The sequence below is a fragment of the Sander vitreus genome, chromosome 1 (genome assembly GCF_031162955.1).
Source record: "Sander vitreus isolate 19-12246 chromosome 1, sanVit1, whole genome shotgun sequence".
Taxonomy (NCBI): domain Eukaryota; kingdom Metazoa; phylum Chordata; class Actinopteri; order Perciformes; family Percidae; genus Sander; species Sander vitreus.
Genome location: NC_135855.1, coordinates 30,410,645 through 30,431,914, shown reverse-complemented (window position 1 = coordinate 30,431,914; position 21,270 = coordinate 30,410,645). Strand labels below are relative to the sequence as shown.

Sequence of the window (21,270 nt, the reverse complement as noted above, 5' to 3'; positions counted from 1 at the left end):
AATACATTTAAAAAGAAGTACTGATGAACTGTGAGAAAGGGCATGGACAGATCTTGTAGAGTGACCTCTGTTATGGCCTTGATCCTTGATATTCAAGTAATCATGATGTGGATTCGACCAAGAATGAGATAAAGTTTGGTTTGATATGAGGACAGTGCTAGCGGAGAGAAAGAAAACCAAACCCAGTCATTACCTGTGCTGTACCATGATCAAGCAGAGCAGCAATGTGACACAGAGTCCCTATGTCGTAATTTCTCTGTCCCTACTGGGTAAACAGGGTGGCAGATACACACGTGTCCAAAAAATAACTATGCATTGATTCCCACAGCCAACGTTTATGACAGGGCTGCCCTTTAATAACTGTGTGTATCCATGACCAGTGTGCAGCAAAAAGAAAATACTGTAATTGGGTGTTCGGAGCTCAAGCCTTGCTCATAACCATCACTTGCAGTGTTGTGAGGAAGAGGCTCATCTCATCAGCAAAACCTAAGTTAAGTCAACATTACAAAAACACATAAGGCGGAGGTTGGGGCTGTTTGAGCACAGAATGTTGGCATGAGCCAGTCAGGAGAGTAGTAAGGACAAGTGTCAGGTTATAATGGCCACTCTGTACTAGGGTTGCACAATATTGACAAAATGTGATATTGCGATATCGATTATGAATATTGCGATATCAATATTAATTTCAATATTTTTAAACATATGTAAAATTACAAAAGTTATGGGAAAACGCATCAAAATAGATTCATAACAAATTAAACAAGTTTTCTTACAACGCAAGGTGTATTTCAACTGACTGTCATATTGGACTGGTACAACATGAATAAATAAATAACGAGCATGTCTGCAGAACAAGACATGTTTTACTGTACAGTATAAAATAAATAAATAAAGAGAACAGGACACAACTTTTCTTTCGCTTCTCTGATTTGTTCTGTTTTGTTGTCTCTATCTATTTCTTCACTTACACTGTCACTCTGTCGAAATATGAACACACGTGGTACGCTCCATAGGGTTTGTCACGTAGTGGACCCGTGCGCTGACGTGTACTAACGTGCAAGTGGCACGGTAACTGGCTAATGAAATGATGATCATTACAGCATTTCAAGCGAGCTCTAAATCAAACACAACTAAGCCACACAGCCAACGGACGGGACGCAGCGCTCCACAAAATAAACAAAATATTGCATACTTATTGCGACACTTTCAATATAATATTGCGCAACGTCATATTGCGATAACGATATTGAGTCGATATACTACTCTGTACACCTGCATGAATATGACGTTTCAAGTCAACTGGTAGCCCAGCAGCTTAAGAATGAGCCAGAAGTGGCCAAATGTAAATGACACATCCGATGCAAATCAAATAACGCAAGCACGACTTCAGTGCTGAAAAATAAAAACAGTTAACTGCCAAATGAAATTATTTCTTTTGACAAACTTTTTAGAAAAAATTTAATTAAAATGTAAATTTACTTTATCACCCAATGAATTTTGATTTTAAAAGCAGCAATTCATTAATGAAATGAACCACTAAACTGAGTATATTTATTGAGGCAATAAATCAGTTTGATGACAACACTCCAAGGGAGAAGACAAAAGTAGTTTTGAAGGCCATTTGGTTGTTTTTTTTTAAAATACATTTTAATATTGTTTGGATGCACCGTTTTAGGTTTAGTCCATGTGCAGTTGTAACAATGTTTTTTTTATACTCCAGGGTTGTTTTCACATCTAAAATGATATACAAAGTTGGTATTAAAATGAGCCGTTTTCACTTTCTCGCTCAACAAGCCTTCTACGTAGGTAGTGATGGCCAAATGAAGCCTCAGGAAGCTTTGTGAACTATTTCATTTATTTTCGGAGCCCACAAGATGGCGCTCTTGGTTTAAAGAAAAAGGCTCAAGAAATGTTAATTCAGTGTGCTTTCAACCCTTTGTTGAACAGAGAGCACCATTTATTGAGCTCAGAAAACGGTTCACGAAGCTTGATGAGGCTTCATTTGACCATCACTAGTTCTACGTTAAAGTCCATGACGAAACAGCAAATGACAGCATAAAATGGTCTCACACATGCATTTGTCAAAACATGTATTTTATTCATCTTAAAAAAAAATTAAAATAAAGTGCTTTTTATGTACAATATAATAAAAACAGTCACAATCTCAATGATACAAAAAATACAGTCCACAATGTTATTTGTACACAACAAATAAAAAAGGAAATCATGCAGGCAATACCACATTTGTCTAATAATTATTCTCAACTAAGCTTATGGTGTTCAGTATGCTGAGGCAAAGCTGTTGCTGCGTCTCATGGCTGAGCCGATATGGAGGATTTGGAGCTGTGCTTGCATCTTACTGCAGTACTACATCGTGCAGCACAAATGATTAATTACTTCTAGTGTGCTGTTTCTTTGTAGTATGACCATTTAAACAAAATCCTAAAAAGATATTGCAATGCATTGCCTACTTAAGCCGTTTTTAGGAAAATAGACTGCTGTAGATGTTCTACAAAATATGTTATAGTTGGCTACATTCATGTCCAGTACAGTATGTTGCATTACTGAGGAGCCACTCAAAATGGAGCATCAACCACCATATTTGCTTTTTTATTGAAAAGCACGTCATTAATAAATATGCATTTATGACACAGTATTGACCTTTTAGGCATTATTAACTATGAATGTCAAATGGTATTGTTACTTCAGCTTCACTATATTATTAATAAATACTGACCTCTTCAGAAAGATGTTCCTATGTGCACAGTATTACATATGACACAAGCCTGCAGAATGGTACATTTTGAGCAGCTCCCAGTTTTAAAGTTTGCAGATTAAGTTAATGGTGGCTTGAGTGAATCTGTAAATCTACTGTTGACCCGTGTTGTGGAGTTATGAGTGCCCATGGAAGGCTACAATCACGCCATTCACCATACTCTGTTGGTGAGGTCACTGCTGGGTAGTGTACAATGTGGCACGTGGCTAAAGGCAGAACAACTTGACATCTAAAGGCATTTTAAAAATATGTTTTGAGGTCATCCACCAAGCATCTGAAAGCAGGTTATTCAGCCTCCAGAGAGACATCTTGGAGTTTAACAGTGGTCTTAACAGTGGTGGCAAACAATGCTCTGCACCAAGGCTTTAATTGTCTGGTTTATTCTTGTTATGCATCTCTTGGCAAATGTACTCTTGTTTGTTTGGTTAGTCTCAGCAATTAAAAGGAATAGGTAGACCTTTTGGGAAATACACTTTGTTTTCTTGCCAAGAGTTATATAAGATTGACAGCACTCGTGTCTGTAATGAGAGCGGTATCGGTCTTCTCATTGAACTCTCAGCAGGAAAGTGAATACGCATATTTCTTACAATATTAAACTACCCCTTCATTTCAGTTGGGCAAAAACAGATTCCCCTCCTGCTTTGACATGCTTGATAAAAACCATCCCAGGTGCTGATTAAACAGCATGGTGAGAAATGTGCAGTATGCTGTGCAAGATTTGAAATGTATGTTGAAGTAGGCAGTAAAGCACTATGAAAACAAAATATCAGCAGTGTTCACTCTCTAGTTTTAAGACTATCTCTACAACACATCTTGCACAAGGTCCCTTGGAAAAACACACAATATTAAGCACAGATACTGTATATACACACACACACACAACAAAAACTGAAGAAAAAAAAGGAAACACTGACTACTGTTGCGCAATATGCTGTGCAATTACTTTGTCAACTTGTAGCAGTTACATACTGTAGCATTCCGTCATCTGCTCAATGTTGGAAATAGCAAAACGTTTATTCTGTATGATACTGGAATATATACTGAAGGCTTACTTTAGCAATACAGTGAATTGGTGATGTATTCTAAGACATGTGGTGCCATATTGTCCCTATGGCCGAGTAAATGTTTCTCATTCAGATTTACACACCATCATCGGCTTCCTAAATCTTTGGGAAATTCTGCTAGTTAAGTCTCAAAAGTCTAAGCAATGTGGGTGCAAGAGTGTTTGTAATGGCGGTCCCTGTAATAACTGATTTCTAAAAAAATCATTTTCCCCAGCAGCCACATACTTTCGGTCTCTCAGTAGTTGCATTTCTTCGATTTTTACTGACATGTACAAACCTGTAAGTATTCAAGACCCTGATTACTTGTGCTTTCACATTAATGTCACAATGACATCTGACTGAGTTTGGGGAACCGTGTATGTAAGAAAGACATACATAACCTGCTGGAGGGGGCTTATATTGAGCTAATACAGCGCTCTGTGCAACTACATCACTACATAGTGCAGCTGCAGTCTGGACAACATGAAATCTCTCCACTACGGTGACAGTTATTGTTGGTTGTTCTGTGACCTTTTCATTTTGAGTTATTAGTGCTTAAATTTACTGCAGTTTGTGTCGCTCATCAAGCTCAATATTCTCGCACTAGTTGTACCTGTATGTTTCAGTGTATACTTAGAAGGCAGATTTAAGGGTAGCTGAAGGAAAACTGGAATATTTTCTCACTGGACAACCACAAGACAAGCTTTCACTGGAAGTAACCTCCATGAAATTTCCTTTGGTCCCAGTTCAGATTTTTCATTAACGTCAATTATTTTGCCCAACACAGTTTGAAAAGTTTCTTTTGAGCTAACAGTCTTCGAGAATGTTTTAACCTTGCACTTCACATTTATTTATTCTTAGTGCCACTTTACTTACACCTCTGGTTCTGTCACCATGTGCTCTTCGACAGTGATCAATGCTAACGCAAAGTATGGGAGTGGTCATAACAGAATGGCACTATTGCATTTCGATCGACAATCGAGTTGTTTTGTTGGCACAGTGCACATGATTTCGGTGCTGCCCTGAAGATGGTAGAGGTGTGGACGTCCCCTTTTTTTCTTGGCTCTCCGTACTTGTGATGTCCGCCTTGACTGATACAGGTCTCTTTTCCATATTGGCCTTAAAAACAGGTTTGTCCGTCTCAGTTCGATTTTAGAGTCCATCATGGTACCTGCATGTCAATATTGTCGAATTGGGCCGTCTCAGATGAGCAGAGATGTAGAGCAACGGGTTCCCTAAATTGTCCATGGTGCAGTGATGTGTGACTTAAACCTTTGAACAACAACAACATACATTCAAGGAGGTAAATGTCAGTATTCAGGCCCCAGAGCATAATTTATGAGCACATTTTTTTGATCTCTTTCTTAAAGTTACAGTCCTTGCAATTGTGGTTGTTCCAACAGCGTGTGGTGTCTTCTCCTAGACTGCCTCATCTTTCATCATCTTTATCCTCCTACAGTCATGACATTTATTCAGCAAAAGGAAACAAATGTGCGTCTGACTTGCTTCCGTAATGTGTGGATCATAATGAATAAACAATACATGTATTATAGTCTCCTAAACCTGAACTCTTGGTCACCATGTAGCTGCAGCTTGGTTCTAGACTAGTGTGCGTAATAACAGAAGTATGGCCTCTGTGGCAGCCTTCTTCAGCAGAGCATGTGGAAGGTTATACACATACTCACATAGGGCTGGGAAAACTATCAATGTTCATAATTTATTGTTTTTATTATATTGTGTGATGAACATCAACTAGACTAGTTTTAATGTTACATTTAATATTGGAAGAAGATGTTCTGGTTATTGTGGTATGTTTTTCTTCCTCATGTTGCCCAGCCCTACACTCACACACATTAGTGGCCATGAGATTGACTCAAACAAAGCCTATAACTATTCTGAGCAGCTGCCATGGTTGTTGTTCCTGGTTGAAAGTGAATTGTTGTGCTGCCTCCTCTTCCTGCCCTATGCAGCACACCAGACCAACCTCTGGCTTCGGAGTGGAAATGGTTAAACGAAATGACCTCCGCACTGATCACAGAACAAAAGATGACTAAAATAAAAGATGTGCTGTGATGAAGAGGGATGTCAGGGTCTCCTCTCCTTCGCTCGGTGGCCTGTATCCTTCATGGAGATACAGGGTGGCATCTTTTTAGGGAATACAGTGCTCTCATACGATAGAGTCTTTGATCTCCGAGCCTAGCCTCACTCTGGGCCGAGGGCAGGTTGGGGAGTATTCCACGTGGCTCTCCTTCAAGTTAAGTGGCCGCCTGTCGGAGGACTCCGAGAAGCTCTTGCTGTTGTCTGGCGAGGACTCGTGGGTGGGCGTGCTGCAGATGTAGTTGTCATTTAACGTCTGGTAACCCTTGTGATCAGAAGTGGAAACGGGGATGGTGTTACCATTTAGGGGTAAGCTCTCAGCAGGCTTTCCCACAATCCTTGGCTTCTTCTGCTGCATGTTAGGGCACTCGCCCTGCTTCAGCATGGACTTCATATGATCGCGGTTCCTGTAGATGACGAACAAGGAGAACACCACGAGGGAGAACGCCAGCAGGGCGCACACCACAATCAGTTCGTTCCAGTACGTCTTCGTGTGGACCTGCTCAGAACGAGACTCGCCCGGCAGGATGATGGTCTCCTCTTGCTCAATGCGCGGTGTGCGCGAGTGACCAATCAGAGTGGTGCTTTCCTGGCGGGGCTCCGCCCTCACACAGTAGTTGGCCAACAGCTGCCGGAAACCCTCCTCTTCTGACCAGCACTCGTATGTCTCCATCCTGTCGGCCTGTGCCACCACTACCAGGTTTCCCTCTGGAGTAGCGTAGAGGAACTGGCTGGCGCTGTCACTGTAACGCCACCTCCTCTGTGCCAGGTTGGACCGCAGTTTGCAGGGCAGGACTCTGAATGTGTTGACTGGGATTGTAATGAGCTGGCATTGGGAGCCACCTATATTTATTTATATATATATATATATATATATAAAAAAACAAAAAAAAACAATGTTGCTTCAAGACACAAAGATTCAGTTCGAGAACTACTTTACTAATTGCATATGGAATAAGCCTAACTTCAAGCAATAGTTCAACGTTTTGAGAAGATTAATACCACTCTCACATCTGTCTGTTAAATATGAAGCTAGAGCCAGGAGGCCGTTAGCTTAGCAAAAAGACTGGAAACGGGGGGACACAGCTAGCCTTGCTCTGTCCAGAGGTAACAAAATCAAAACCTCTAAAGCTCACAAATTAACATGTTGTATCTTGTTTGTTTAATACGTACAGTGTAGAAAAGACAAGTAGAGTTTGTACGGGGGGAAGAGGTGCTTGATAAGTAGATTTAATTTAACCTCTAGACAGAGACAGGCTATCCGTGTTCCCCTGCTTCCTGTCTTTATGCTAAGCTGCTGCTGTAACTTCATATTTGACTGAAACATGTGAGATTGATCTCATCTACAGTAACTCCTGCCAAGAAAGCAAGACCTTTAAATATTTGGTGGAATAGTCATCTATAAGTGTATTTACAGTAACTATATCACGGCATAATGAGCAATTTCGAAGTCAAATATATAATTAACATGAATTCTTATACACAGAACTGTTCGGTTTAACCTGCTGTCTTACCTACTTTAATTACAGACAACTACACAAAGAGAACACACTTACGAGAAGCTACTGGTCTGGCAGATCTGGTGCTGGGAAACGTCCTGTTGCAAATTGCTGATGTATCGGCCTCCTCCACATCCTGCTGCCAGTGACTGAGAAAACATACCAAACAAAACAACAGGGTGAGGGACAGCAGCTGTTATGAGAGACACCTTGTATGGATGCACTCATTTAACTCTCTCAAAGTCTGTCATTTTAACACCAATGAGAATAGCTTGGTCAGTATGACTAAGAGAACAATCTTCTTTTAAAAGCTTCTTGTTCAAGCACATGACTAGGAGCTTTGCATGCTTATTTTATGAGTTTGTTTGAGTGCATGCTTACATCTAACACAGCAAAAACACATTTATCTAAAGTCTATTGAATGTAAAGAAATATTTATATATATTATATGAAAAAGCTATTAAGGTGGCTTAATGAACAAATACAGCCTGTGAGCTCATGATTCAAATTAAAAGTGAAAGCTTAGTAATAGTTTGGGAATAGTTTAGGATTGAATATAATGTGTGTGTGTGTGTGGGTCCGTGTGTGATCTCTCACCTGTCAGGTGGAGCCATCCTGACGTCCCGACACAGCCGCCCGGTCCAGGCGCAGTATGGGTCTCTGGACAACACACACTCTCCACAGCTTAGGTAGTTGGAGCAGTTGGCCACAGGAACTTCCACCAGCCCAGAGTTGGACGACACAAACAACAGACCCTGCAGAAGAGAAAAACCATGTGTGATACAAATTCCTCATCAAAAAGATTAAACGGGCCAAACAGAACTTCTGCTTTTGGTTACTTATTTCTGATTTCAGAAAGGGAAACCATGCTAAAACAATTACTTCGGACAAATAGAAGAATATGACCTCGAAAAAATATTTGGTGCAAGCCAAGTAATTTGATTGTGGTCAAAATCACATGGCAACAATCGCTCAAGTGCTTGCTACACAACATTGTCTTCTTTTTTTATTTATTCTTTTGCTTTAATCACTTTTTAAGCAGCACCTATCATTGTGTAGAAGTAGGCTACTATTATCCAGAAATGCATTTTCACCATGAATGTGACGTTGATACTGACGTACAGCACACCCCTTTGTTCCCAAAAGTGCAGTCTATATTTATATATTTATAATTTTCTATCTTATTTACCAGTATATTAGATAGACATCATGTGTATTATGTCCGTCTTTCATATCCCTATTTGAAGCTAAGAATATACTCACAAAAATATCTTGGACTTTATTAGAATGACAATCTTAGATAAGATTGCTGTTTGGCTGCTTTGGCCTGGGGAGAGGCCATTATGTAATAGAAAGAGACAGGTAATGAAATTTAGCTCAGGGGTAAAAAGCCAGAGAGGATCAGAAACTCTGTTCAAGACTGTACTATATCTTATAAGAAAACTCAATGGAACGGCCCCTGTGGAAAGAAAATGTCTGTAGCCAGCTTCTAATCCGGTAAATCTAGTTCCTCCACATTTTTATTATATGGATTTGAGAATCATAAATAGGAAACATAACATGAAATATAAACCTGAGACAAACCGGTGTGACAATATTGATTATAGATGTGTATTAAGATGAAAGAGTTGTGATTTACCCTCTGAGGATCAAGTTCGATGTGTTGCACAGGCTCAGGAAACAGTATTATCTCCTCTATGATGTGCATCTTATCGTTGGCATTGATGGCCTTATGGAGCTTTCCGTCATCTGAAAGACACAATGGAGGAGTGGAAGTGACTTCTACTGAAGGCAGCAGACAGTCTGTGCGTTATAGAAGCAACTTCTACTGTTTTAAAAAGACAAACGCAAAGTTCATGTTTGAAGATAGGGCGAGTATACTTTTAGAAACTTGTTTTTCCATTTAAAGATTCATGGAAAGACCTACAAAATACCAAATAACTGGCTGCTGTTGTGCAATGAGCTGTACCTGTTCCGATGAAGAGCACGTCATAGGCCCTCTCCATGCCTTGGATCTTGTGCACGGCGATCTGTGTGTAGCGCACGCTGCGTTTCAGCAGCAGGGGAGCGCTGCGGATCACGCTGTCCATCAGGAAATGGTCCTTGACAAAGTTGAGCACTTTATCAGGCATGTGCAAGGACGACTTGATATTCATTTGCTTGGCGTGATTGGTTATGCACTGTGAGGGAGAGAATTAGAAATGAAAAATTAATCTCTGCTTATTCAAGTAGACCCGGAAGTATTCAATGAAGCAGGATATTGTATTGACCTGTACTCAGCCAAGTTACTTATGAAGTACATTAAGTTTGGGGTGAGGTAACATTTGAAAGTACAGAATACAGTACAATGGTTATGTACAACAGTAGACCTTGAAATTGTGGGACTGGCTGATATACCATGTTTTTAAAGTTAATATCTACTGGTTTTAATCTTTTATATTCATTTGTTTTATTCCAGGGACTTATGAAGCGTTAAGTCAGCAAGAGAAAAAGGAGAACATCTGCTTTACATCAAGCTCACTTGTTGAACAACCCCCCCCAACAAATCTGTCTACAGTTATAACTGGGAATGTTTTGTTGGAGACTGTAATATACATTATAAGTGTCATAACAAAAAAAAATTAGCATTGCTGTTATTTTGTGTCTCTTATGTGAGGGTGAAGTGAATAGAGATTGGTGCTGATTTAATGAACATGTGCACTGACTGAATCAAAAGAAGTTAAAAGAAGAACTGTATTTTTTGTCACAGGATATTTCCTACACCACCCACCGCTCCGGGCCGTGGTTCTGGCACTGGGTGGTTGTAGGTGTACCACTGCTGAGTCTCCCTGTTGACCTCTCGGTATCGCCCGCTGAAGGCTCTTTCCACCTGTGCCATGGTGAAAGCGCACACCGCTGAGCTGCCTGATGCTCCTTTATTCCTGTGAACACATAAATAAATGTATACGTTACCCCTGGTTGAGTGCATGTTAGCATTTCTTTGTACCCAATCCATCCTTTCTGCATTTTATTCTGTAAACTGGAGCAACCACGTCTGTCTGGAGAGCAGTTAGAGTGGGCACATGATTTCCTTATTAAAACCTTTATTTTGTTGATACATTAAAAGCATGAACTTGTGTTAGTGTTTAAGCTCATTACAGCTGCTCTAAATTCAGAGGAGCCAAGTAAGAAGGAAGCCTGCCAAGTCTGAGTGAAGGAAGAGAGAGAGAGATTATATATATATATATATATATATATATAAAAAATAAACTGGCTCAAGATGGTGTGTGTGTGTGAGCTGTGTCGATTCAAGCGTCTGTTTGTGCATAAACATAACCTGACCAGTGCCGTAAATCAGATTTTATCAAAGCACCTGTGTGTCACCGTTTGGTGATCAGAACAAACCGCTTTGTGCAGTTCTTACCACTGGGAGGTGAAGACGCCGTAGAAGACAGTGCTCTCCCAGCTATCTCCCATGGGCTTCAGGACAAACATGTCCTGGATGATGTTGAAAGGAAAGCCGTCATCTGGGAGGGAACACAACAGCTGGGCCTTCAGGAAGGTCGTCCATTTCTTCTGCAGCACCCGTTCGCCACCTTCATCACCCTGCAAACAGTGCATTTAAGTATGTTATAGTAAGTTAGAGAGGACTTTATGTCTCATTTAAACATCATTTATTAACACCCTGCAACACCCAAAACAGGGTGAAGGAATTAGACCAGATACAACACCAGGCAGATGAAGATTTCAAAGTCTGTCCCATAGACTGTTAATATTAATGTTCAAAGCATCCGGTTCGGCGAAGTGCTGCAAATGCGGAAGTGCCATAAACCTGCATTCTATCTGAATTCCAGCAGGGGGCGACACGTGAAGTTGCAAAAGGAGGTCGGTTTTTGTAGAAGTCTATGAGAAAGTGACCCACTTCTCACTTGATTTATTACCTGAGTCAACATTTTCATTATGAGTTTATGGTCTCAATCGCTAGTTTAAAGTCTTCTGCAACACAGAATGATGTTCATTTTTAAATATGGTTTCCTTGATTTTAAAATCGCCGATAAAGCAGGGGGTGTTTTAATAATAATACTAATAACTTGGATTTATATAGCACCTTTCAAGGTACCCAAGGTCGCTTAACAAGTAGGGGGGGGGGTGGGGGAGGAGGGTTAGGGGACTTTGTGAAAAGAAATGTTTTGGAGGTGCTTTTTGAACATGGGCAGGGATGGGGCAGTTTTAGGGCGTGGCTATGATGTGATTGCCAGTGAAAGTGTGTAATGTAACGTAGCGTGTCAGCAGCGTTGATGGCTCCTCCCACTCATCTAAAATCTTCACATCCGCAACCAGGATGGCTGCGCCCGTAACGGCAAACTTGACGACTCATAGCAGATCTCCACAAACCAATGGGTGACGTCACACATGCTCTGTCCATTAATATTAACAGTCTATGGTCTGTCCCCAAATTCTCTTACTGTTGCAGCTAAGTGTCATTCAGTCACGAACACCAATTCTCAAGAATCCTGGAAGATGGCAACCAATTTGGACCTGGGCTAATAACTTAAAGATCTCCTCCAGACATGTTTTAAGTCATTTAAAATGTTCTAAAAATAACAATACACTGCAAAATCATCAGTTTAAATTAACATGCAAAGAGTATTCGTTTCAAAAGTTTAACTGCTGGAAACAAGAGGTCTTCTTCCGCTCTCAGTGTATGTGCACTGGAGGCTTCATACTGGCTTCCAGTTTGGCTTCCAAACTAGTTGTGATGTCACAAAGTCATGCTCGTATGTACATTTAAGCACAAACAAACATCCAAGAGAAGTAACAATTAGCAAAACATTTTTAGAGAAGGGGGACTTTGAATATGCTGCAATTTGCTAGCTCTTAGAAAGGTGAGAAAGGAGCTGAGGCTGGAATCCCTCCTCTTTGCTTTAGAGGGTGCTGTTGAGATCAAATAAGGGAATCTGAAAGTGGTTACTGTGAGAGTCATGACCTTTTTTTCAGAGAAATAAACTGGACAAATAACTAAAACCAACCAGTTTACAACCATTTTAATGTTCTAAAGAAATTCCTTTTCTCTGGTGCAGCATATGTGTGGTGGATTTATACCAAACTACAAAGGATATTTTTACAATAAAATGTAGGGGGAAAAAAAAGAGATCACATAAAAGACGCTTTAGCACAAAATATCAGTGGCTCTTTGAAGTATAGGAGATAGTGAAATGGAAAACACACAATGGTTAGTTATTAATTACAGCTTTGAAATCAGCATCAGTGGTTCACGTCTCACTTCTCTTCTGAGATACAGAAGAGGCACTCGCTCTTTTTGAGCTGTCACTACATATTCACATAAACAGTTATCAGACAACTTTGCAAGGACTAGCAATTATCAAAGAGCTTGTAAACACACACCAAAACAAAATCCTCCCAAATACAGCTAGCAAGCTGGAAAAACACAGGAGAAGCAGGAGGAGGAAGAAGAACACGACCAAAACAAGTGGTCTCGCCCAATCTCAAGACAGTTTTCCTGCCTCAGATCCAAGCGATCCCATCAGCACAGCCTCCAAAACCATGAACAACTCCAACATAACAGCACAAGGAGTGAATCACTCTTGAGGAGATAATAAAATGCTAAACTACCCCTGTTTCCTCCTCCATGTGCTGTTACACAAAAACAACGGTGAGGTGAAACCTCGTGGGACAGACGCACGGCCTGGGAGCCAATTACTAGACTGTGGTAGTAGCCTGTCCACATAATGAGGAGACCACATTCCTGCTCTCTCAGCTGTCCACCGCCGCTGTTGCTATGCTCCGCTGCGCAGCTTCTACTCTCAATCGCATCGACCACACCCCCTGATGGCTGCCCTCCAAAAATATATCACTTGCTGTATTACACCGCTCTCTCACATTTCATCTGAACGTCACATTTCAGATTCGCCATGTGTGTCAACCTGAGAAGTTGACGAACAAGAAGTAAAGAAAATGGTGCCACACAATAATCTGCCTGCTTTCCTCAGTCTGCACACCTGAATAAACAAAAGAAAGAGGGTGTGGAAAAGTGAGTGGAAAAAGGAGAAGGAGGGGGGGGGGGACGGATAACAAAGAGGGGGAGAAAAAACAACTCCGGAAGCAGAATTACTTGGCGAACCCAAGTAAAACAGTAGTTGAAACTGCATGAAAAACTGAAATGGCTTTGATTTATGTTATCTTACAAAAACATGTCCTAGGTAGCAAAATGTCTGGCAAGATGAACCAACACATCTAAAATAATTCAGATGTCAAAACAAAAGCACATTCAAAATGTAGGCTATTTGACCTTGGCCATGTACACAGAGGGAAAAGGGAGTGCATGCTTTCTGTCAGTCAGTCTGCAAGCATGTTATAGATACTCAACCCGCTAACAGGGAGGGCCGTCATTCCTCGCTGTTACCTAACTGATCTGAGTTCAGCACGTTCTGCTCTCTGAAAGAGTACACAGGGTATGTGTTCAGATGTGAGACACTATTCTGAGGAAGAAAAAAAAACTAAATATGGTAATAGTTGGGGGGGATGTTAGCCTTCAGCAGTTAAGGGGCTGGTTTCTCAAAGATATTTTAGACTGGTCTCTAGTGTTAGGACAGAGAAGGGAGGGATGTGAGAAAAAGACATTGTGAGAGGTGGACAGGTGGATGCCGTTGTTCTGAAAACAACAGGAAGTTGTATGGCCCGTTGTTTTGGCCCACTCACCAACAAGAACAGCAGTGGCACGCAGCTCATGGAGGCAGTTACATTACTTTAAAACCCTTAGAGCCTGATTGCAGCAATTTGCGTCACCTTCTCTGAGTCATAACTCAGTCAAATCTAAATACACAGACATGATACACATATTTTTTAAATTCAGTGCGACTTACACTTTCTGAGGACGTCATTATTTCTGATGTCCATCACACAAAACCATCTATCAATCTGCTTTTAAATCATTATATTTCCAGAATTTGCCTGAGAATCTTATTATTTTAAGTTTTCAGATTTCTTTCACTCAGGGTAATCCAGTGATAGTTTTCTATACATCCATGAGCATATTGCAAACAGAAACGGCTTATAGCCAATACTACCATACTTTAATGGTACGAAATTAACAAAACCCAGCCGCATCAGCTGCAACAGATGAGGGGTGTTGTGGAACGTGAACGAAATTTGCACAAAATTACTGGTCAGCAGGTAGAATTCCTATGCATGATCTTATTACATTGATTTGTTAATGCTTTTAAGCATTTCCCCAGTAAATTGGGGAATAAACCATCACTGCTGTACTGCCACAGAACAGCATCTGAAAAGATGTCAGTCAGGAAACAGAGGGTTGCTGTATTCCAGAAAAAAAGGCGCTTTATAGAGCAGAGAAAGCCATTCTTCTGTCTCTATTGCACAGCTCATCTGCAGCAAGTTGCCACAGTCTGGGGGCCTTTCTGTCAATGATTTCCGTATATAGAACCTCGGAGGTGCTCCGCTGGCTGTGAGAGGTGTCGCAGCACCGAGTACCAGAGCCTAGCAGGACTAAGTCATTAAGCTGTCACTTAAGATTACATGCCGTCCCCATGATTACTCACATTACTGCCTCCATGAACAAGAGGCATCAGTCAGGGAGGGATGCTGCAGCATGTATATAAGGCAGCCGTTTAATTGATCTGATGACAGGTGAAAAGGGATCAAGTCTGCCGTTGATTATTCAGGGTGATCGAGCAAACTAAAACTCTCGAAAACGAGGAGTAGAAGGGGAATGAAGTCAGTAGTTTAAATGATGCGAGTGAATTCTGCATTTGCTACAGTTTGCACGCTTTGCCCGCAACAAAAACAGGCCATATAGTAGAGTGGGGAAAAAAAGCATTTCATATTGCTGCGAAGCACCCTTGAATACTAATAATGCCTGCAAAGCTCAACGCGCTGGTGGAGAAAGGCAAAGAGCTGGAGGGATGGACGATTGCAGCTGACATTGTGAGGGAGATGGAAGGAAAGGGAGAGATGACATTGCAGAGAAAAAGGGAGGGAGGGCGGCGTGGTGAGGAGGAGAGGATGATTCAGGCAAGGGGAAACCAAATCTGTTGAAAACATGTTTGCACAGTCAAATGGAAAGAGCTTTAACGCACCAGTGACATATTTCCATTGCATCTACAAGGCATGAAGTACAGTACAGTTAAATGTGACCAAACGTGCTTTGACATGGGAGCGTCCTGCCTTGTTTTGATGCAATTGTATCAGGATTAGGGGGATGAAGCTTGAGGCTCTGCTGTGCCTCTTATTTTTGATAAAATGCATGGCCCTCTTGTGTAATGACCTCACCCCAACCCAAGCTGTCTTACCTTACACACGCGAGCAATCCTCGACACAATGGTGTTGTCAAAGAAGTCAAATTCCTTTCCCGCCTCGCTAAAGAAGAAGTAAATCTTGTCGTCGTCTCCCACGGGGTTGCCTATTGGCTGACTCTCCTCGATGTAAGCTGACCCGACAAAGACGGGATCTGTAACACAATTGAAAAAACCCACAAAGGAAACGTGGTTAGAGAGACATGTTACACCATTATCATCTATCTAACTATTTTCTCATCACTTCTGAATCGTAGTACATTTGGAAAGAAGTCAGAGAGCTGCGTAAACTCTGGCTGTTTTGAAGTGCATGTGCTGCGACTGATAGGACCGGGCACTCGCAATCTAGGAGAGCTTGTCTTTGCTCTCGGTCTGCATGCATTAGCGACTGTGCCTCGCTAACGATCGCTACTTTCTGGAGCTTATCTGCTCTGTTGGATACATAATGGAAGATGAGAAGAAAAGGGGGGGGGGGGCAGTCTGCCATGTGCTGTTTACCTTGCAGCCATTTTAAAGAGTTTTCTGTTTTCAGAGCAGTTCCCTGACCCAAACTCCTGTAAATGACTGGCTCATTCCCTTGGAAGTTGCTGACAGTACCAGTGTACAATTCACCACCTGGAAGAAAACAAAGGAAAATATTTCAAGATTTTAAATTAAGAACTTGATTTGCTATTAATTAAACCTAATACATTACAAAGAAATGGTGTATTAGGGGCTTTCTTAACTGCAACAGATAAAGTCAGTAATAGCTTAGAGTGAACTGAGAGCAGTCAACGGAGCAGTCTGAGTGAAGGATTAGATACATAATTTCTCCCGCTCATATCCATCTTAATTATTCACTAATTGCTTGTTAAAAAAGTTGAACACAAACTGTTGGTGTCCGGCTGGGACCGGTGCAGACAAACGATTAGACAAAAAATTAGCAGGCACATCATGACTCATTACTAAATCAAAGTGGTAGTCATAGGGCAAAGTAGCGTCATAAACAGCTCATAATAATACGTTGTTCTTTGCATGCTAAATGTTTAAAGTGACATGAAGAGAAAAAAAAAACTAAATCTGTGTATTACTACATACCAACAATGATGGCGGTGGATTTGTAATCTGGATTAAAGGGACAGCGACTGCGTCCATCTTCCATCACGACCTCGCCCACTTCATCTCTCTCCAGTGTGAATGTTGACGTGTTCTGGAGACAAGACACATACAGCAAATGTCCCTCAGGCACAGTCCAATTAAATTTTACTTAAAGTAAAAAAGTGAGCTCAGCTACCGCGAGCTCGTTCGCTCCACTTCTTCATTACAATACACACAGCACACTGACCTTTAGAGAGTGTGGTCACGTTGAACATACAGTAGCTCGGTCTGGTGATTAAGTCAAGGCTTTAGGATACTGTATGTCACAGGAAACTATATTATTTATAAAACTTATAGCAGATCTAAGGCTGGTTCATTATCATGACATACTTCTAAACCCACTAGGCTAATTGAACAGATATTAAAGGAAAAGTTTATCTTATTCATCTGTGCCATAGAGCTGCTGTTGAAAAGCACATCACTAAGATTGTGTAAGTCAACCTCGCATACACCTTTGTGTTGCCATAGATGCTTGCTAATGTGTATTAATCCCCTAATAATAAAATAAAATAATAAAAAATGAGTCCCTGAAATGTAATCTTTACTGCTGTTTAAGTACTATAATGCAAAAAAAACCCCAAAAAACAAAAACAAAAAAAAACTATAAATTTGTGACACATTTTTAAAATGTATGCCATAAGTGAGAACAAATAGACTTTGGGCTGAGTGAGACATAAAGAGAAGTAATGGACAGACTGTTGGTAGTACTGTTGGTTTTGATCTTTTCATGGCATTTGTTGACAATAAGTATAGAACAATACCAACTTTATCCTCTAAATTTGTACTGTAATAAGTACTTTTCAGAAGGTCTGTCTTTAGGCAGTTTATATGGTTTACACAGGAAGAAGGCTTACATGATAGCACTTCACTAATAATAAAAAAAAAGGAGATTTGGTTTCAGACATTGTTAATCAACAGGCCATAGAACATAATCTAGGTAATTATACGTGCATGAGGCTGGTTAATATATAACATTGTTTGCTTTAGTGTATATACCAGGGAGATCTACAGTAAGTATGTAGGTCAATATTCCGCCTCTGAAAAGACTCTGGAAGAGCATTGTCAAGTCTGAGAAAAGGTGACATCACTTCTCAGGGTCGGGCTGTTAACAGTGTTACAAACTGTGAGCAGGGAGTTTGAAACATGTTGGCAGCGTTTTAATGAAAGACGCCATCATGTTGCATTATGGCAAGTGTGGGCGACGTCTTCAGAATGCTTGTTTTGTCCAACCAACAGTCCAAAACCCAAAGACAACATACGATATAATTAAAAAATATTCACATTGGTGAAGCTGGGACCAGCAAATGTTTGGTTGATACTTGATTTTCAAAAATGTTGCTAATTATTTTCTTTTATTGGACTGATCGACCAATTCTTTAAAGTTAAATTGTAGGATCCAATATTATGGCTCAAGCTTTTAAAAACAATAGATAACACTTAGGTTTAAAGGATAGATTCACATTTTTTTTTAAGTCTATCTTAAAACAAAACTGACATGCCTATACAAACTTTGAAACCTTAGGGATTTGCTACTTAAAAGACCAAAACTTTGGATTTATCTATATATTTATCTATTGTCTGACTCATATTAGCTTCAGCTAAGCTCTCAATGCATTTGTGCACAGAACGATGACAGTAGATCACTTACATTGAAATTGTTTACAGCAGGGATCTCTTTGCAGCCAGTATAGAGAAGAACGAACAACAGTATGCAATAAAGCAATCAATGTCTATATTGGAACGGGAGTATTGCATTAAGATATGGACATAAGAACTTTGCAGTGACAATAAATTAAGCAATAACTTGTTCCATTTAATCAAATCAAACAGGACAGTGTCGAGTGCCTCCATTGCCTGGAAAATCTTCCCATGCTTCATCATTATGGAGTTGTTATTATACTCTATCTTCTTGGCTTCAGTGTCTTGTTGTCTGCCCGTAAAAAAACCCTGAGACTGCTTTGAGAAGAGCTATAAAAATAAAACATTTAATAATGTTAATATTATGCATCTCAGAGAGCATCTGGCCGCGCTGGGTCTCTCTCTCTCTATCTCTCTCTCTCTCTCTTGCTTACCCAGACTAACCGAGCTCAGAATTGCTTGGAATCCCAGTTCAGGGCCTAAAGTCCTGCCAAGTCATTTACAGTCAGAGACGTCCCGTGTTTTTGTTTTTTTTACCCCTCTGACGTAAAAGGGGAGAGTGTAATGCCCCGCTTTAAGAGCCGAGCTGTCGCGAAGCTTAATTGGCCCCCTATCACTGAAATCGCTGTCATCCTGCTGCCGGTTACCATCACTCCAGATTTACTCCTCTGCTAGACAAACAGATCTCCTGCTTCCACCCCGCTTGCTGGAAACCACACAGCTTGTGTACCCCCTGTTGACTTGTCTGGCTAAAGTGCCTCAGCAGCATTTGGTTACGCTTGGATAACAGCAGATCTAATACTGACATGGTGGATAAAAGAGCTTGATTCCCTTCAGAACACCAAAAAAGGAAATATCAAAATTCAAAGCTGTGCTAGTGAGAGAAGCAGTGAGAAATAAAAACAACATGAACATTGGGTAGATTGAGAGGTCATTACTTACTATGTAGGCGCAAATAGGACTGAAGGCATAGGTGCCACACACATAGAGGTGAGTGCTATTCAGCCGCAGGAGGATTTTGATGTAATTGAAGCAATCAGTCTGGATGGGGAACAAATAGAAAGAGTGAGGTCCATGAGTCCACAAGATACCCTTACAACTGAATGTGTTTTTCTTGAGAGCTCCTTAAAATCTGTGCCTGAAATACTGGGAGCTCGTAATCATAAGTAAATCTTTCAGAGCAAAAAAAACCCCCCACAAATACTTCAGATTCTGTGAAACTGGATAGAAATGGTTAGAAACATAAAAATGTTCCCTTTTTCTTCAAATGCTGTTGGGAAAACCTCCAAGCATCACACAGCAGTTGCCTGGTGGGCTTTCTGTAATACACAGACCAGAGTTGTACACTGCAGTACAAGGATTACCAAGGTTTGTCGCCTAGGGATACAACAGCTGGCATGACAAGAAGGTAACAGAGAGAGAGAGAGAGAGAGAGAGAGAGAGAGAGAGAGAGAGAGAGAGAGAGAGAGAGAGACACACACACACACAGAGAGAGAGAAGCAGTGCACAAAAAAGAGCAATTCCCTGGCGAACGTACACACTTGATGAATCTATTTGTACTGGTGGAAAGGTTTGTCAACACAGAACTCAATGCTCATTTTATCTTCTCCTGACACTAGGGAAATGATTCAGAAAAAGACTGAAAAGAAAAGAGCAAACACCCTGTGCAAGAAAATCCATGCTCTTGATATTGTCATAAAAACAACTCTCTCTATCTTCCTGAGGTACTTTCATTATTTGGCGTTTTGCTGGAGCAGTAAAAGATGCCACTCACTTCCAGGTTCTTCCCTTTGAAGCTGCATTCTTCTCTTTTTCCAGCAGGAGTGCCCCACGTCAGCTGAAGAAAAAAGAAGAAGAAACCCTGAATAAGTCATGCCAAGTTCGAACCATGCTGATTCTACTGAGGACTCTCTCTATAATATCAAAATGTATACAAAGAACTGGTGTGTGGAATAGAAACAGGAGTCAAGTAAGCTAGTATTTAACTCTGAATATTTTGTATTCGAAAACAGCGTTATTAAAACAGATAAACTATTACTTAAATTAGTCTTTGATTGCCATTTATAACCATGATAGTAGTAGTAGTAGATAGAGTAAATTATCTGCTGGCCCACTTCTTTATTGCAATTTTGACTCTGATAACCCACTTGGCATTTGGTCGTACTTACATTCTTCTGGAGCTTGGTCTTGCTGATGTCCGAGAGGCTGAGGGCAAACAGCGCCTCCCTGGCTCCGACGTACAGCATGTCGTCCTCCTGGCTGAGCAGCAAGGAAGTGTAATTGAAGACACCGTCCACAGAGAATCTCTTGGCCGACCTCTCCTTTGCATCTGGGAAAAAGCAGGAGATCATCACATTGCAGGACAGAACAGAGGGGAACAGACTGGTACAATACATACCCTGATGCTGGAAGTACAAGAGCACACACAAATAGCTCACGCTAGCCGCTTTCTGACAGGAGGGATTTTTGCAGTTCCTAGAACATAACGTTCCTAGAACCCTTTTTTTCTCGTGTTCCGACTGGACCAATCTGGGGATTATTAAGTTCCTCTGGCCGCAGTTCCTGTAACTCTTTCAGCTCCTACTTCAGGGCAGGGTCTTTTCCCTTTCCCGCATGTGGTGGTTAGATGGCTGTGTTATCCTATGACCACTTGGCCAGTGCGAATGCAAATGGCAAAACCGGTTTTCATTTCATTTCATTTATTATACAGGAAAATTTAAAAGCAACAATTAAGTTACAATAAACGGGCCTGACTCAGTTTAAAAACT

At 40.8% G+C, this 21,270-nt stretch overlaps 1 protein-coding gene across 1 annotated transcript in view; it reads right to left on the bottom strand.

The window, feature by feature from the left end:
• Window positions 1-2,073: 2,073 nt before the first annotated feature.
• sema4bb (sema domain, immunoglobulin domain (Ig), transmembrane domain (TM) and short cytoplasmic domain, (semaphorin) 4Bb) overlaps window positions 2,074-21,270 on the bottom strand; it is a 49,291-nt gene continuing 30,094 nt past the window's right edge. The window contains exons 3-15 of the mRNA XM_078252249.1: window positions 20,671-20,831; window positions 20,277-20,339; window positions 19,445-19,543; window positions 16,805-16,916; window positions 16,226-16,342; window positions 15,725-15,882; window positions 10,819-11,000; window positions 10,186-10,336; window positions 9,385-9,595; window positions 9,055-9,164; window positions 8,013-8,170; window positions 7,473-7,564; window positions 2,074-6,759 (exon numbers count right to left, since the gene is read on the bottom strand). Of these exons, the coding sequence (XP_078108375.1) occupies window positions 5,987-6,759; window positions 7,473-7,564; window positions 8,013-8,170; window positions 9,055-9,164; window positions 9,385-9,595; window positions 10,186-10,336; window positions 10,819-11,000; window positions 15,725-15,882; window positions 16,226-16,342; window positions 16,805-16,916; window positions 19,445-19,543; window positions 20,277-20,339; window positions 20,671-20,831 (2,387 nt within the window). The 3' untranslated portion in view covers window positions 2,074-5,986. The remainder of the gene's footprint in view (window positions 6,760-7,472; window positions 7,565-8,012; window positions 8,171-9,054; window positions 9,165-9,384; window positions 9,596-10,185; window positions 10,337-10,818; window positions 11,001-15,724; window positions 15,883-16,225; window positions 16,343-16,804; window positions 16,917-19,444; window positions 19,544-20,276; window positions 20,340-20,670; window positions 20,832-21,270) is intronic.